This window comes from Phyllobates terribilis, unplaced genomic scaffold (genome assembly GCF_046119375.1).
Source record: "Phyllobates terribilis strain yellow unplaced genomic scaffold, ASM4611937v1 Scaffold_1__5_contigs__length_1240528914, whole genome shotgun sequence".
Lineage (NCBI taxonomy): Eukaryota > Metazoa > Chordata > Amphibia > Anura > Dendrobatidae > Phyllobates > Phyllobates terribilis.
In genome coordinates, this window is record NW_027362761.1 from 1,226,126,688 (window position 1) to 1,226,146,912 (window position 20,225).

Here is a 20,225-nt window from a genome sequence, read left to right on the forward strand (position 1 = left end):
ACAAAAAAAGTGATGCTCTTACTCTGTATTCTCCTTTTCCTAGTCACAGTAGCAGGGGCTCCATAGCAGAAACCCTAGTTGTCCCCCCCCCCCCCAAAAAAAATTAATTAATATTCGGTGGGTCATAGAAGAGCATATCTCAAAACGTTGAAGCAATTACAACTTAATTTTCCTCCTATTGAAGCCCCATAATGTTCGCACACACTGAGATACCCTCTCATGGCCCCCATAAAGTATGATGCCAACAAAAGTGCCCCCCAAAAACAGTATGATACCCCCACAGTGAATTCATCCACACGCACAGTATGACCCTACAGTGCCCCCCCACAGTGACCCCAACACAGTATAATGGCCTCAACACCGCCCTCTATACAGTATAGAGGCCCCCCACACAGTATGGTGGCCTCAACACAATCCTTCACATTGTATAGTGGCCCTCACACAGTATAATGGCCCCACATAGCTCTGTAAACTGTATAAGGGCCTCCATTGATTAAAAAAAATAAATACTCACCTGTTCCCCCGCTGCTCCGGCCTTTGCAATGTGTGTTCCACAACTCCTCACTGCTCTTCAGAGCGGGCGCGATGTTGTGACTTTATTGCTTCCGATGAGCCGAGACGTCAGTGCTCAGATGCACAAGGAGAGTTACGGAGGACGGAGTGGATGGCATCCTCTTCCATCATTGCTTTCAATGAAAGTGCAATGCCAGATGATGGCAGCCCAGAATGGGCCCCATATCAGCTGTATGGTCTGCCACTATTAGCCACTGGGGGGGGGGAGGGGAGCTACAATTCTCACATACCCCAGACCTGAGAACAGACAAGGGGGGAGGTGTTCGTCAGCTCCTTTCATCACAAAGTGCTTTCCAGGTCATCCCTGCCCTCCAGTACCCTTCCTCATCTTTCCTTCTTTTGAGGTTCACACTGTCAGACTATTCTCCCTGCGAGTGGCAGTTGTGTATCACCCTCCAGTCAGTTTCTGGATCACTTTGCCACCTGGCTTCCTCACTTTCTATCCTGTGACATCCCCACTCTCATCAAGGGGGGCTTTCACATCCCGTTTGATGATCCCCTCTCCCAATCTGCCACTCACCTTTTATCTCTAACCTCCTCCTTCAGCCTCTCACAGCTACTAACTCTCCTACACATGAAGACAGGAATACTCCGCACCCGGTCTACTCACGACGCCGCTCAGAGCACAACTTTACCAACTCCGCTCTCCGACAACAACCATCTTTACTTCTCTGGCAGGGACTGTCTCCCCACTCAGGAAACGTCCACTTACCACACAAACTGAAATCTACGTGCCATCACTACCCAGCAGCTGATGAACAATCTACAGTCATCTTTAGCTCCTATCTCCTCGCTCTCCTGTCCAGACTCAGCATTGCAGAGCGCCCCGAATGAAGCCGCATCGGCTACACACAACTATCAGGCACAAATGACGGCAACCCTGGCACACACTGCAAACACGTTGTCGCCAGTGGTGCACAAAGTGCTGAGCGTCGCGTCAGTGGAGAAAATCACTTTCAGCCGAAGATTTCATCCATTAAAAGTTCATGCTCTTCCCTCCCGCACTTCACCTTCCACCTTTGTACCGGTCACAGAAGAAGTTACCAGCTCCTCGCTTCTTCGCTTCCTACTGCCTGCACCGATGACCCTATTCCCTCACGTCTCCTCTAGTCCCTTTCCTCAGCTTTCACTACCTACATAACTAAAATATTTTCCCTCTCTCTTATGGTATCTTTCCTGCCTGCTTCAAACACAAACTCAAAACCCCTTTCCTAAAAAAAAAAACATCCCTCGACCAGAAATGCGTTGCTAACTACAGACCTGTCTCTCTTCCCTTCATCTCTAGAATCCTGGAACACTTGGTCCACTCCTATCTGATCCGCCATCTCTCAGATAACTCTCTTCTTGACCCTTTACAATCCGGTTTCCACTCTTTACACTCTACTGAAACCGCCCTCACTAAAGACTTTTGGATTTAGCTGTTACTAGATCATTAAAGGGCACTGCTCCCTGCTGATCCTCCTCGATCTCTGCAGCATTCGACATTGTGTTCTTGGCCCCGAGAGAGATTATGTAGCATGGGGAATGGTGAGATCAGAAATAAAAGAGACCCGGACAGGAGGACGGGGCTGACACCTCACAAGAAATATGGAGTACAGAAACTGTACAATAAAGGATGAGAGCAGACCGCCATCTACCATCTGTCCCTAATACTGGATAGTTGGGATACAAGTGATTATTAACATAACAAGTACTTGGATATCTGACAGCAGAATCTTATATCACACCTAGGAGATCGCTATATTGTGGCCGACTGCGGAGGAGGAACGGTGGATCTCACAGTCCATCAGATCGAGCAACCGCAGGGAACCCTGAAGGAACTATACAAAGCATCAGGTACCAAATCATACTGCCCCCTCTGTACAAGAATATAACTACTATAATACTGCCCCCTCTGTACAAGAATATAACTACTATAATACTGCCCCCTCTGTACAAGAATATAACTACTATAATACTGCCCCCTATATACAAGAATATAACTACTATAATACTGCCCCCTCTGTACAAGAATATAACTACTATAATACTGCCCCCTCTGTACAAGAATATAACTACTATAATACTGCCCCCTCTGTACAAGAATATAACTACTATAATACTGCCCCCTATGTACCAGAATATAACTCCTATAATACTGCCCCCTCTGTACAAGAATATAACTCCTATAATACTGCCCCCTCTGTACAAGAATATAACTACTATAATACTGCCCCCTATGTACAAGAATATAACTCCTATAATACTGCCCCCTCTGTACAAGAATATAACTACTATAATACTGCCCCCTCTGTACAAGAATATAACTACTATAATACTGCCCCCTATGTACAAGAATATAACTACTATAATACTGCCCCCTCTGTACAAGAATATAACTACTATAATACTGCCCCCTCTGTACAAGAATATAACTACTATAATACTGCCCCCTATGTACAAGAATATAACTACTATAATACTGCTCCTATGTACAAAAATATAACTACTATAATACTGCTCCTATGTACAAAAATATAACTACTATAATACTGCCCCCTATGTACAAGAATATAACTACTATAATACTGCTCCTATGTACAAGGATATAACTACTATAATACTGCTCCTATGTACAAGAATATAACTACTATAATGCTGCCCCCTATGTACAAGAATATAACTACTATAATACTGCCCCCTATGTACAAGAATACAACTACTATAATACTGCCCCCTATGTACAAGAATACAACTACTATAATACTGCCCCCTATGTACAAGAATACAACTACTATAATACTGCCCCTATGTACAAGGATATAACTACTATAAAACTGCTCCTATGTACAAGAATATAACTACTATAATACTGCCCCTATGTACAAGAATATAACTACTATAATACTGCTCCTATGTACAAGAATATAACTACTATAATACTGCCCCCTATGTACAAGAATATAATACTGCTCCTATGTACAATAATATAACTACTATAATACTGCTCCTATGTACAAGAATATAACTACTATAATACTGCCCCCTATGTACAAGAATATAACTACTATAATACTGCCCTCTATGTACAAGAATATAACTACTATAATACTGCCCCCTATGTACAAGAATATAACTACTATAATACTGCCCCTATGTACAAGAATATAACTACTATAATACTGCCCCCCTATGTACAAGAATATAACTCCTATAATACTGCCCCCTATGTACAAGAATATAACTACTATAATACTGCTCCTATGTACAAGAATATAACTACTATAATACTGCCCCCTATGTACAAGAATATAATACTGCTCCTATGTACAATAATATAACTACTATAATACTGCCCTCTATGTACAAGAATATAACTACTATAATACTGCCCTCTATGTACAAGAATATAACTACTATAATACTGCCCCCTCTGTACAAGAATATAACTACTATAATACTGCCCCCTCTGTACAAGAATATAACTACTATAATACTGCTCCTATGTACAAGAATATAACTACTATAATACTGCCCCCCTATGTACAAGAATATAACTCCTATAATACTGCCCCCTATGTACAAGAATATAACTCCTATAATACTGCCCCCTATGTACAAGAATATAACTCCTATAATACTGCCCCCTATGTACAAGAATATAACTCCTATAATACTGCCCCCTATGTACAAGAATATAACTCCTATAATACTGCCCCCTATGTACAAGAATATAACTCCTATAATACTGCCCCCTATGTACAAGAATATAACTACTATAATACTGCCCCCTATGTACAAGAATATAACTACTATAATACTGCCCCCTATGTACAAGAATATAACTACTATAATACTGCTCCCTATGTACAAGAATATAACTACTATAATACTGCTCCTATGTACAAGAATATAACTACTATAATACTGCTCCCTATGTATAAGAATATAACTACTATAATACTGCCTCCTATGTATAAGAATATAACTACTATAATACTGCCCCCTCTGTACAAGAATATAACTACTATAATACTGCCCCCTCTGTACAAGAATATAACTACTATAATACTGCCCCCTCTGTACAAGAATATAACTACTATAATACTGCCCCCTATGTATAAGAATATAACTACTATAATACTGCCCCCCTCTGTACAAGAATATAACTACTATAATACTGCCCCCCTCTGTACAAGAATATAACTACTATAATACTGCCCCCCTCTGTACAAGAATATAACTACTATAATACTGCCCCCTCTGTACAAGAATATAACTACTATAACACTGCCCCTATGTACAAGAATATAACTCCTATAATACTGCCCCCTATGTACAAGAATATAACTCCTATAATACTGCCCCTTTGTACAAGAATATAACTCCTATAATACTGCCCCCTCTGTACAAGAATATAACTCCTATAATACTGCCCCCTCTGTACAAGAATATAACTCCTATAATACTGCCCCCTGTGTACAAGAATATAACTCCTATAATACTGCCCCCTGTGTACAAGAATATAACTCCTATAATACTGCCCCCTGTGTACAAGAATATAACTCCTATAATACTGCCCCCTGTGTACAAGAATATAACTCCTATAATACTGCCCCCTCTGTACAAGAATATAACTCCTATAATACTGCCCCCTATGTACAAGAATATAACTACTATAATACTGCTCCCTATGTACAAGAATATAACTACTATAATACTGCTCCTATGTACAAGAATATAACTACTATAATACTGCCCCTATGTACAAGAATATAACTACTATAATACTGCTCCTATGTACAAGAATATAACTACTATAATACTGCTCCTATGTACAAGAATATAACTGCTATAATACTGCTCCTTTGTACAAGAATATAACTGCTATAATACTGCTCCTTTGTACAAGAATATAACTGCTATAATACTGCTCCTTTGTACAAGAATATAACTACTATAATACTGCCCCCTATGTACAAGAATATAACTACTATAATACTGCCCCCTATGTACAATACTATAACTACTATAATGCTGCCCCCTATGTACAATACTATAACTCCTATAATACTGCCCTCTATGTACAAGAATATTACTATAATACTGCCCCCCTATGTACAAGAATATAACTCCTATAATACTGCCCCCTATGTACAAGAATATAACTCCTATAATACTGCCCCCTATGTACAAGAATATAACTCCTATAATACTGCCCTCTATGTACAAGAATATAACTACTAAACACTGCCCTCTATGTACAAGAATATAACTACTATAATACTGCCCTCTATGTACAAGAATATAACTACTATAATACTGCCCTCTATGTACAAGAATATAACTACTATAATACTGCTCCTATGTACAAAAATATAACTACTATAATACTGCTCCTATGTACAAGAATATAACTACAATAATACTGCCCCTATGTACAAGAATATAACTACTATAATACTGCTCCTATGTACAAGAATATAACTCCTATAATACTGCCCCCTATGTACAAGAATATAACTCCTATAATACTGCCCCCTATGTACAAGAATATAACTCCTATAATACTGCCCCCTATGTACAAGAATATAACTACTATAATACTGCTCCTATGTACAAGAATATAACTACTATAATACTGCCCCTATGTACAAGAATATAACTACTATAATACTGCTCCTATGTACAAGAATATAACTACTATAATACTGCCCCTATGTACAAGAATATAACTACTATAATACTGCTCCTATGTACAAGAATATAACTACTATAATACTGCTCCTATGTACAAGAATATAACTACTATAATACTGCCCCTATGTACAAGAATATAACTACTATAATACTGCTCCTATGTACAAGAATATAACTACTATAATACTGCCCCTATGTACAAGAATATAACTACTATAATACTGCCCCTATGTACAAGAATATAACTACTATAATACTGCTCCTATGTACAAGAATATAACTGCTATAATACTGCCCCCTATGTACAAGAATATAACTACTATAATACTGCTCCTATGTACAAGAATATAACTCCTATAATACTGCCCCCTATGTACAAGAATATAACTCCTATAATACTGCCCCCTATGTACAAGAATATAACTACTATAATACTGCCCCCTATGTATAAGAATATAACTACTATAATACTGCTCCTATGTACAAGAATATAACTACTATAATACTGCCCCCTATGTACAAGAATATAACTACTATAATACTGCTCCTATGTACAAGAATATAACTACTATAATACTGCCCCTTTGTACAAGAATATAACTAATATAATACTGCTCCTATGTACAAGAATATAACTGCTATAATACTGCCCCCTATGTACAAGAATATAACTCCTATAATACTGCCCTCTATGTACAAGAATATAACTACTATAATATTGCCCTCTATGTACAAGAATATAACTACTATAATACTGCTCCTATGTACAAGAATATAACTACTATAATACTGCTCCTATGTACAAGAATATAACTACTATAATACTGCTCCTATGTACAAGAATATAACTCCTATAATACTGCCCCCTATGTACAAGAATATAACTCCTATAATACTGCCCCCTATGTACAAGAATATAACTACTATAATACTGCTCCTATGTACAAGAATATAACTCTTATAATACTGCTCCTATGTACAAGAATATAACTACTATAATACTGCTCCTATGTACAAGAATATAACTACTATAATACTGCCCCTATGTACAAGAATATAACTACTATAATACTGCTCCTATGTACAAGAATATAACTGCTATAATACTGCCCCCTATGTACAAGAATATAACTACTATAATACTGCTCCTATGTACAAGAATATAACTCCTATAATACTGCCCCCTATGTACAAGAATATAACTCCTATAATACTGCCCCCTATGTACAAGAATATAACTCCTATAATACTGCCCCCTATGTACAAGAATATAACTACTATAATACTGCCCCCTATGTATAAGAATATAACTACTATAATACTGCTCCTATGTACAAGAATATAACTACTATAATACTGCCCCCTATGTACAAGAATATAACTACTATAATACTGCTCCTATGTACAAGAATATAACTACTATAATACTGCCCCTATGTACAAGAATATAACTAATATAATACTGCTCCTATGTACAAGAATATAACTGCTATAATACTGCCCCCTATGTACAAGAATATAACTACTATAATACTGCTCCTATGTACAAGAATATAACTCCTATAATACTGCCCCCTATGTACAAGAATATAACTACTAAATACTGCCCCTTTGTACAAGAATATAATACTGCTCCTATGTACAATAATATAACTACAATAATACTGCCCCTATGTACAAGAATATAACTCCTATAATACTGCCCCTATGTACAAGAATATAACTACTATAATACTGCCCCCTATGTACAAGAATATAATACTGCTCCTATGTACAATAATATAACTACTATAATACTGCTCCTATGTACAAGAATATAACTACTATAATACTGCTCCTATGTACAAGAATATAACTACTATAATACTGCCCTCTATGTACAAGAATATAACTACTATAATACTGCCCCCTATGTAGAATATAATACTGCTCCTATGTACAATAATATAACTACTATAATACTGCTCCTATGTACAAGAATATAACTACTATAATACTGCTCCTATGTACAAGAATATAACTACTATAATACTGCCCTCTATGTACCAGAATATAACTCCTATAATACTGCCCCTATGTACAAGAATATAACTACTAAATACTGCCCCTTTGTACAAGAATATAATACTGCTCCTATGTACAATAATATAACTACTATAATACTGCTCCTATGTACAAGAATATAACTACTATAATACTGCTCCTATATACAATAATATAACTACTATAATACTGCTCCTATGTACAAGAATATAACTACTATAATACTGCCCCCTCTGTACAAGAATATAACTACTATAATACTGCCCCCTATGTACAAGAATATAACTACTATAATACTGCCCCCTATGTACAAGAATATAACTACTATAATACTGCCCCCTATGTACAAGAATATAACTCCTATAATACTGCCCCTTTGTACAAAAATATAACTCCTATAATACTGCCCCCTATGTACAAGAATATAATACTGCTCCTATGTACAATAATATAACTACTATAATACTGCTCCTATGTACAAGAATATAACTACTATAATACTGCCCCCTATGTACAAGAATATAACTACTATAATACTGCCCCCTCTGTACAAGAAAATAACTACTATAATACTGCCCCCTATGTGCAAGAATATAATACTGCTCCTATGTACAATAATATAACTACTATAATACTGCTCCTATGTACAAGAATATAACTACTATAATACTGCTCCTATGTACAAGAATATAACTACTATAATACTGCTCCTATGTACAAGAATATAACTACTATAATACTGCCCTCTATGTACAAGAATATAACTACTTTAATACTGCCCCCTCTGTACAAGAATATAACTCCTATAATACTGTCCCCTATGTACAAGAAAAAACTACTATAATACTGCTCCTATGTACAAGAATATAACTACTATAATACTGCTCCTATGTACAAGAATATAATTACTATAATACTGCCCCCTATGTACAAGAATATAACTACTATAATACTGCGCCCTCTGTACAAGAATATAACTCCTATAATACTGCCCCCTCTGTACAAGAATACAACTCCTATAATACTGCCCCCTCTGTACAAGAATATAACTCCTATAATACTGCCCCCTCTGTACAAGAATATAACTCCTATAATACTGCCCCCTATGTACAAGAATATAACTCCTATAATACTGCTCCTATGTACAAGAATATAACTCCTATAATACTGCTCCTATGTACAAGAATATAACTCCTATAATACTGCTCCTATGTACAAGAATATAACTCCTATAATACTGCCCCCTATGTACAAGAATATAACTACTATAATACTGCCCCCTATGTACAAGAATATAATACTGCTCCTATGTACAATAATATAACTACTATAATACTGCTCCTATGTACAAGAATATAACTACTATAATACTGCTCCTATGTACAAGAATATAACTACTATAATACTGCCCCCTATGTACCAGAATATAACTCCTATAATACTGCCCCCTATGTACAAGAATATAACTCCTATAATACTGCCCCTTTGTACAAGAATATAACTCCTATAATACTGCCCCTTATGTACAAGAATATAACTACTATAATACTGCCCCTATGTACAAGAATATAACTACTATAATACTGCCCCCTATGTACAAGAATATAACTACTATAATACTGCCCCCTATGTACAAGAATATAACTACTATAATACTGCCCCCTCTGTACAAGAATATAACTACTATAATACTGCCCCCTATGTACAAGAATATAATACTGCTCCTATGTACAATAATATAACTACTATAATACTGCTCCTATGTACAAGAATATAACTACTATAATACTGCTCCTATGTACAAGAATATAACTACTATAATACTGCTCCTATGTACAAGAATATAACTACTATAATACTGCCCTCTATGTACAAGAATATAACTACTATAATACTGCCCCCTCTGTACAAGAATATAACTACTATAATACTGCCCCCTATGTACAAGAAAATAACTACTATAATACTGCTCCTATGTACAAGAATATAACTACTATAATACTGCTCCTATGTACAAGAATATAACTACTATAATACTGCCCCCTATGTACAAGAATATAATACTGCTCCTATGTACAATAATATAACTACTATAATACTGCTCCTATGTAAAAGAATATAACTACTATAATACTGCTCCTATGTACAAGAATATAATTACTATAATACTGCCCCCTATGTACAAGAATATAACTACTATAATACTGCCTCCTATGTATAAGAATATAACTACTATAATACTGCCCCCTATGTATAAGAATATAACTACTATAATACTGCCCCCTCTGTACAAGAATATAACTACTATAATACTGCCCCCTATGTATAAGAATATAACTACTATAATACTGCCCCCTCTGTACAAGAATATAACTACTATAATACTGCCCCCTATGTACAAGAATATAATACTGCTCCTATGTACAATAATATAACTACTATAATACTGCTCCTATGTACAAGAATATAACTACTATAATACTGCTCCTATGTACAAGAATATAACTACTATAATACTGCCCCCTCTGTACAAGAATATAACTACTATAATACTGCCCCCCTCTGTACAAGAACATAACTACTATAATACTGCCCCCTATGTACCAGAATATAACTACTATAATACTGCCCCCTATGTACCAGAATATAACTCCTATAATACTGCCCCTATGTACAAGAATATAACTCCTATAATACTGCTCCTATGTACAAGAATATAACTCCTATAATACTGCCCCCTATGTACAAGAATATAACTCCTATAATACTGCCCCCTATGTACAAGAATATAACTACTATAATACTGCCCCCTCTGTACAAGAATATAACTACTATAATACTGCTCCTATGTACAAGAATATAACTACTATAATACTGACCCCTCTGTACAAGAATATAACTACTATAATACTGCTCCTATGTACAAGAATATAACTACTATAATACTGCCCCCTATGTACAGGAATATAACTACTATAATACTGCCCCCTATGTACAAGAATATAACTCCTATAATACTGCCCCCTCTGTACAAGAATATAACTCCTATAATACTGCCCCCTCTGTACAAGAATATAACTCCTATAATACTGCCCCCTCTGTACAAGAATGTAACTCCTATAATACTGCCCCCTCTGTACAAGAATGTAACTCCTATAATACTGCCCCCTATGTACAAGAATATAACTCCTATAATACTGCCCCCTATGTACAAGAATATAACTCCTATAATACTGCCCCCTATGTACAAGAATATAACTACTATAATACTGCTCCCTATGTACAAGAATATAACTACTATAATACTGCTCCTATGTACAAGAATATAACTGCTATAATACTCCTCCTTTGTACAAGAATATAACTACTATAATACTGACCACTATGTACAAGAATATAACTACTATAATACTACCCCCTATGTACAAGACTATAACTCCTATAATACTGCCCTCTATGTACAAGAATATAACTACTAAATACTGCCCCTTTGTACAAGAATATAATACTGCTCCTATGTACAATAATATAACTACTATAATACTGCTCCTATGTACAAGAATATAACTACTATAATACTGCTCCTATATACAATAATATAACTACTATAATACTGCTCCTATGTACAAGAATATAACTACTATAATACTGCCCCCTATGTACCAGAATATAACTCCTATAATACTGCCCCCTATGTACAAGAATATAACTTCTATAATACTGCCCTCTATGTACAAGAATATAACTCCTATAATACTGCCCCCTATGTACAAGAATATAACTCCTATAATACTGCCCCATATGTACAAGAATATAACTACTAAATACTGCCCTCTATGTACAAGAATATAACTACTATAATACTGCCCTCTATGTACAAGAATATAACTACTATAATACTGCTCCTATGTACAAGAATATAACTACTATAATACTGCTCCTATGTACAAGAATATAACTACTATAATACTGCCCCTATGTACAAGAATATAACTCCTATAATACTGCTCCTATGTACAAGAATATAACTCCTATAATACTGCCCCCTATGTACAAGAATATAACTACTATAATACTGATCCTATGTACAAGAATATAACTACTATAATACTGCTCCTATGTACAAGAATATAACTACTATAATACTGCTCATATGTACAAGAATATAACTACTATAATACTGCCCTCTATGTACAAGAATATAACTACTATAATACTGCTCCTATGTACAAGAATATAACTGCTATAATAATGCCCCCTATGTACAAGAATATAACTCCTATAATACTGCCCCCTATGTACAAGAATATAACTCCTATAATACTTCTCCTATGTACAAGAATATAACTACTATAATACTGCCCCCTATGTATAAGAATATAACTACTATAATACTGCTCCTATGTACAAGAATATAACTACTATAATACTGCCCCCTATGTACAAGAATATAACTACTATAATACTGCTCCTATGTACAAGAATATAACTACTATAATACTGCCCCTATGTACAAGAATATAACTAATATAATACTGCTCCTATGTACAAGAATATAACTGCTATAATACTGCCCCCTATGTACCAGAATATAACTCCTATAATACTGCCCCTATGTACAAAAATATAACTCCTATAATACTGCCCCCTATGTACAAGAATATAACTACTAAATACTGCCCCTTTGTACAAGAATATAATACTGCTCCTATGTACAATAATATAACTACTATAATACTGCTCCTATGTACAAGAATATAACTACTATAATACTGCCCCCTCTGTACAAGAATATAACTACTATAACACTGCCCCCTATGTACCAGAATATAACTCCTATAATACTGCCCCCTATGTACAAGAATATAACTCCTATAATACTGCCCCTTTGTACAAGAATATAACTCCTATAATACTGCCCCTTATGTACAAGAATATAACTACTATAATACTGCCCCTATGTACAAGAATATAACTACTATAATACTGCCCCCTATGTACAAGAATATAACTACTATAATACTGCCCCCTCTGTACAAGAATATAACTACTATAATACTGCCCCCTATGTACAATATAATACTGCTCCTATGTACAATAATATAACTACTATAATACTGCTCCTATGTACAAGAATATAAATACTATAATACTGCTCCTATGTACAAGAATATAACTACTATAATACTGCTCCTATGTACAAGAATATAACTACTATAATACTGCCCTCTATGTACAAGAAAAAACTACTATAATACTGCTCCTATGTACAAGAATATAACTACTATAATACTGCTCCTATGTACAATAATATAACTACTATAATACTGCTCCTATGTAAAAGAATATAACTACTATAATACTGCTCCTATGTACAAGAATATAATTACTATAATACTGCCCCCTATGTACAAGAATATAACTCCTATAATACTGCGCCCTCTGTACAAGAATATAACTCCTATAATACTGCCCCCTCTGTACAAGAATATAACTCCTATAATACTGCCCCCTCTGTACAAGAATATAACTCCTATAATACTGCCCCCTCTGTACAAGAATATAACTCCTATAATACTGCCCCCTCTGTACAAGAATATAACTCCTATAATACTGCTCCTATGTACAAGAATATAACTCCTATAATATTGCTCCTATGTACAAGAATATAACTCCTATAATACTGCCCCCTATGTACAAGAATATAACTACTATAATACTGCCCCCTATGTACAAGAATATAATACTGCTCCTATGTACAATAATATAACTACTATAATACTGCTCCTATGTACAAGAATATAACTCCTATAATACTGCCCCCTATGTACCAGAATATAACTCCTATAATACTGCCCCTTTGTACAAGAATATAACTCCTATAATACTGCCCCTTATGTACAAGAATATAACTACTATAATACTGCCCCTATGTACAAGAATATAACTACTATAATACTGCCCCCTATGTACAAGAATATAACTACTATAATACTGCCCCCTCTGTACAAGAATATAACTACTATAATACTGCCCCCTATGTACAAGAATATAATGCTGCTCCTATGTACAAGAATATAACTACTATAATACTGCTCCTATGTACAAGAATATAACTACTAAAATACTGCTCCTATGTACAAGAATATAACTACTATAATACTGCCCTCTATGTACAAGAATATAACTACTATAATACTGCCCCCTCTGTACAAGAATATAACTACTATAATACTGCCCCCTATGTACAAGAATATAATGCTGCTCCTATGTACAAGAATATAACTACTATAATACTGCTCCTATGTACAAGAATATAACTACTATAATACTGCTCCTATGTACAAGAATATAATTACTATAATACTGCCCCCTATGTACAAGAATATAACTACTATAATACTGCCTCCTATGTATAAGAATATAACTACTATAATACTGCCCCCTATGTATAAGAATATAACTACTATAATACTGCCCCCTCTGTACAAGAATATAACTACTATAATACTGCCCCCTATGTATAAGAATATAACTACTATAATACTGCCCCCTATGTATAAGAATATAACTACTATAATACTGCCCCCTATGTACAAGAAAAAACTACTATAATACTGCTCCTATGTACAATAATATAACTACTATAATACTGCTCCTATGTAAAAGAATATAACTACTATAATACTGCTCCTATGTACAAGAATATAACTACTATAATACTGCTCCTATGTACAAGAATATAACTACTATAATACTGCTCCTATGTACAGGAATATAACTCCTATAATACTGCCCCCTCTGTACAAGAATATAACTCCTATAATACTGCCCCCTCTGTACAAGAATATAACTCCTATAATACTGCCCCCTCTGTACAAGAATATAACTCCTATAATACTGCCCCCTATGTACAAGAATATAACTCCTATAATACTGCTCCTATGTACAAGAATATAACTCCTATAATACTGCTCCTATGTACAAGAATATAACTCCTATAATACTGCCCCCTATGTATAACAATATAACTCCTATAATACTGCCCCCTATGTATAACAATATAACTACTATAATACTGCCCCCTATGTACAAGAATATAATACTGCTCCTATGTACAATAATATAACTACTATAATACTGCTCCTATGTACAAGAATATAACTACTATAATACTGCCCCCTATATACCAGAATATAACTCCTATAATACTGCCCCCTATGTACAAGAATATAACTCCTATAATACTGCCCCTTTGTACAAGAATATAACTCCTATAATACTGCTCCTATGTACAATAATATAACTACTATAATACTGCTCCTATGTACAAGAATATAACTACTATAATACTGCCCCCTATATACCAGAATATAACTCCTATAATACTGCCCCCTATGTACAAGAATATAACTCCTATAATACTGCCCCTTATGTACAAGAATATAACTACTATAATACTGCCCCTATGTACAAGAATATAACTACTATAATACTGCCCCCTATGTACAAGAATATAACTACTATAATACTGCCCCCTCTGTACAAGAATATAACTACTATAATACTGCCCCCTATGTACAAGAATATAATACTGCTCCTATGTACAATAATATAACTACTATAATGCTGCTCCTATGTACAAGAATATAACTACTATAATACTGCCCCCTATGTACAAGAATATAACTACTATAATACTGCTCCGATGTACAAGAATAACACTACTAAAATACTGCCCTCTATGTACAAGAATATAACTACTATAATACTGCCCCCTCTGTACAAGAATATAACTACTATAATACTGCCCCCTCTGTACAAGAATATAACTACTATAATACTGCCCCCTATGTACAAGAATATAACTACTATAATACTGCTCCTATGTACAAGAATATAATTACTATAATACTGCCCCCTATGTACAAGAATATAACTACTATAATACTGCCCCCCTCTGTACAAGAATATAACTACTATAATACTGCCCCCTCTGTACAAGAATATAACTACTATAATACTGCCCCCTCTGTACAAGAATATAACTACTATAATACTGCCCCCTATGTACCAGAATATAACTCCTATAATACTGCCCCTTTGTACAAGAATATAACTCCTATAATACTGCCCCCTCTGTACAAGAATATAACTACTATAATACTGCCCCCTCTGTACAAGAATATAACTACTATAATACTGCTCCTATGTACAAGAATATAACTACTATAATACTGCCCCCTATGTACAGGAATATAACTACTATAATACTGCCCCCTATGTACAAGAATATAACTCCTATAATACTGCCCCCTCTGTACAAGTATATAACTCCTATAATACTGCCCCCTCTGTACAAGAATGTAACTCCTATAATACTGCCCCCTATGTAAAAGAATATAACTCCTATAATACTGCCCCCTATGTACAAGAATATAACTCCTATAATACTGCCCCCTATGTACAAGAATATAACTACTATAATACTGCTCCTATGTACAAGAATATAACTGCTATAATACTCCTCCTTTGTACAAGAATATAACTACTATAATTCTGCCCCCTATGTACAAGAATATAACTACTATAATACTACCCCCTATGTACAAGACTATAACTCCTATAATACTGCCCTCTATGTACAAGAATATAACTACTATAATACTGCCCCCCTATGTACAAGAATATAACTACTATAATACTGCCCCCTCTGTACAAGAATATAACTACTATAATACTGCCCCCTATGTACAAGAATATAACTCCTATAATACTGCCCCCTATGTACAAGAATATAACTCCTATAATACTGCCCCATATGTACAAGAATATAACTACTAAATACTGCCCTCTATGTACAAGAATATAACTACTATAATACTGCCCTCTATGTACAAGAATATAACTACTATAATACTGCTCCTATGCACAAGAATATAACTACTATAATACTGCTCCTATGTACAAGAATATAACTACTATAATACTGCCCCCTCTGTACAAGAATATAACTACTATAATACTGCCCCCTATGTATAAGAATATAACTACTATAATACTGCCCCCTATGTATAAGAATATAACTACTATAATACTGCCCCCTATGTACAAGAAAAAACTACTATAATACTGCTCCTATGTACAATAATATAACTACTATAATACTGCTCCTATGTAAAAGAATATAACTACTATAATACTGCTCCTATGTACAAGAATATAACTACTATAATACTGCTCCTATGTACAAGAATATAACTACTATAATACTGCTCCTATGTACAAGAATATAACTCCTATAATACTGCCCCCTCTGTACAAGAATATAACTCCTATAATACTGCCCCCTCTGTACAAGAATATAACTCCTATAATACTGCCCCCTCTGTACAAGAATATAACTCCTATAATACTGCCCCCTATGTACAAGAATATAACTCCTATAATACTGCTCCTATGTACAAGAATATAACTCCTATAATACTGCTCCTATGTACAAGAATATAACTCCTATAATACTGCCCCCTATGTATAACAATATAACTCCTATAATACTGCCCCCTATGTATAACAATATAACTACTATAATACTGCCCCCTATGTACAAGAATATAATACTGCTCCTATGTACAATAATATAACTACTATAATACTGCTCCTATGTACAAGAATATAACTACTATAATACTGCCCCCTATATACCAGAATATAACTCCTATAATACTGCCCCCTATGTACAAGAATATAACTCCTATAATACTGCCCCTTTGTACAAGAATATAACTCCTATAATACTGCCCCTTATGTACAAGAATATAACTACTATAATACTGCCCCTATGTACAAGAATATAACTACTATAATACTGCCCCCTATGTACAAGAATATAACTACTATAATACTGCCCCCTCTGTACAAGAATATAACTACTATAATACTGCCCCCTATGTACAAGAATATAATACTGCTCCTATGTACAAGAATATAACTACTATAATACTGCCCCCTATGTACAAGAATATAACTACTATAATACTGCTCCGATGTACAAGAATAACACTACTAAAATACTGCCCTCTATGTACAAGAATATAACTACTATAATACTGCCCCCTCTGTACAAGAATATAACTACTATAATACTGCCCCCTCTGTACAAGAATATAACTACTATAATACTGCCCCCTATGTACAAGAATATAACTACTATAATACTGCTCCTATGTACAAGAATATAATTACTATAATACTGCCCCCTATGTACAAGAATATAACTACTATAATACTGCCCCCCTCTGTACAAGAATATAACTACTATAATACTGCCCCCTCTGTACAAGAATATAACTACTATAATACTGCCCCCTCTGTACAAGAATATAACTACTATAATACTGCCCCCTATGTACCAGAATATAACTCCTATAATACTGCCCCTTTGTACAAGAATATAACTCCTATAATACTGCCCCCTCTGTACAAGAATATAACTACTATAATACTGCCCCCTCTGTACAAGAATATAACTACTATAATACTGCTCCTATGTACAAGAATATAACTACTATAATACTGCCCCCTATGTACAGGAATATAACTACTATAATACTGCCCCCTATGTACAAGAATATAACTCCTATAATACTGCCCCCTCTGTACAAGTATATAACTCCTATAATACTGCCCCCTCTGTACAAGAATGTAACTCCTATAATACTGCCCCCTATGTAAAAGAATATAACTCCTATAATACTGCCCCCTATGTACAAGAATATAACTCCTATAATACTGCCCCCTATGTACAAGAATATAACTACTATAATACTGCTCCTATGTACAAGAATATAACTGCTATAATACTCCTCCTTTGTACAAGAATATAACTACTATAATTCTGCCCCCTATGTACAAGAATATAACTACTATAATACTACCCCCTATGTACAAGACTATAACTCCTATAATACTGCCCTCTATGTACAAGAATATAACTACTATAATACTGCCCCCCTCTGTACAAGAATATAACTACTATAATACTGCCCCCTCTGTACAAGAATATAACTACTATAATACTGCCCCCTATGTACAAGAATATAACTCCTATAATACTGCCCCCTATGTACAAGAATATAACTCCTATAATACTGCCCCATATGTACAAGAATATAACTACTAAATACTGCCCTCTATGTACAAGAATATAACTACTATAATACTGCCCTCTATGTACAAGAATATAACTACTATAATACTGCTCCTATGTACAAGAATATAACTACTATAATACTGCTCCTATGTACAAGAATATAACTACTATAATACTGCCCCTATGTACAAGAATATAACTACTATAATACTGCTCCTATGTACAAGAATATAACTCCTATAATACTGCCCCCTATGTACAAGAATATAACTCCTATAATACTGCCCTCTATGTACAAGAATATAACTCCTATAATACTGCCCCCTATGTACAAGAATATAACTACTATAATACTGCTCCTATGTACAAGAATATAACTACTATAATACTGCTCCTATGTACAAGAATATAACTACTATAATACTGCTCCTATGTACAAGAATATAACTACTATAATACTGCCCTCTATGTACAAGAATATAACTACTATAATACTGCTCCCTATGTACAAGAATATAACTAATATAATACTGCTCCTATGTACAAGAATATAACTGCTATAATACTGCCCCCTATGTACAAGAATATAACTACTATAATACTGCTCCTATGTACATAACTACTATAATACTGCCCCCTATGTACAAGAATATAACTACTATAATACTGCTCCTATGTACATAACTACTATAATACTGCCCCTATGTACAAGAATATAACTCCTATAATACTGCCCCTATGTACAAGAATATAACTACTATAATACTGCCCCTTATGT

The 20,225-nt window shown here is 34.6% G+C and overlaps 1 protein-coding gene across 3 annotated transcripts in view; it reads left to right on the forward strand.

Annotated features, from left to right (window-relative positions):
• The window catches only part of HSPA12B (heat shock protein family A (Hsp70) member 12B), a 139,427-nt gene that overhangs the window by 105,694 nt on the left and 13,508 nt on the right, over window positions 1-20,225 (forward strand). For all 3 annotated transcript variants that reach the window (XM_073649793.1, XM_073649803.1, XM_073649811.1), the window contains one exon: window positions 2,305-2,409. In XM_073649793.1, coding sequence (XP_073505894.1) covers window positions 2,305-2,409 — 105 coding nt within the window. The remainder of the gene's footprint in view (window positions 1-2,304; window positions 2,410-20,225) is intronic.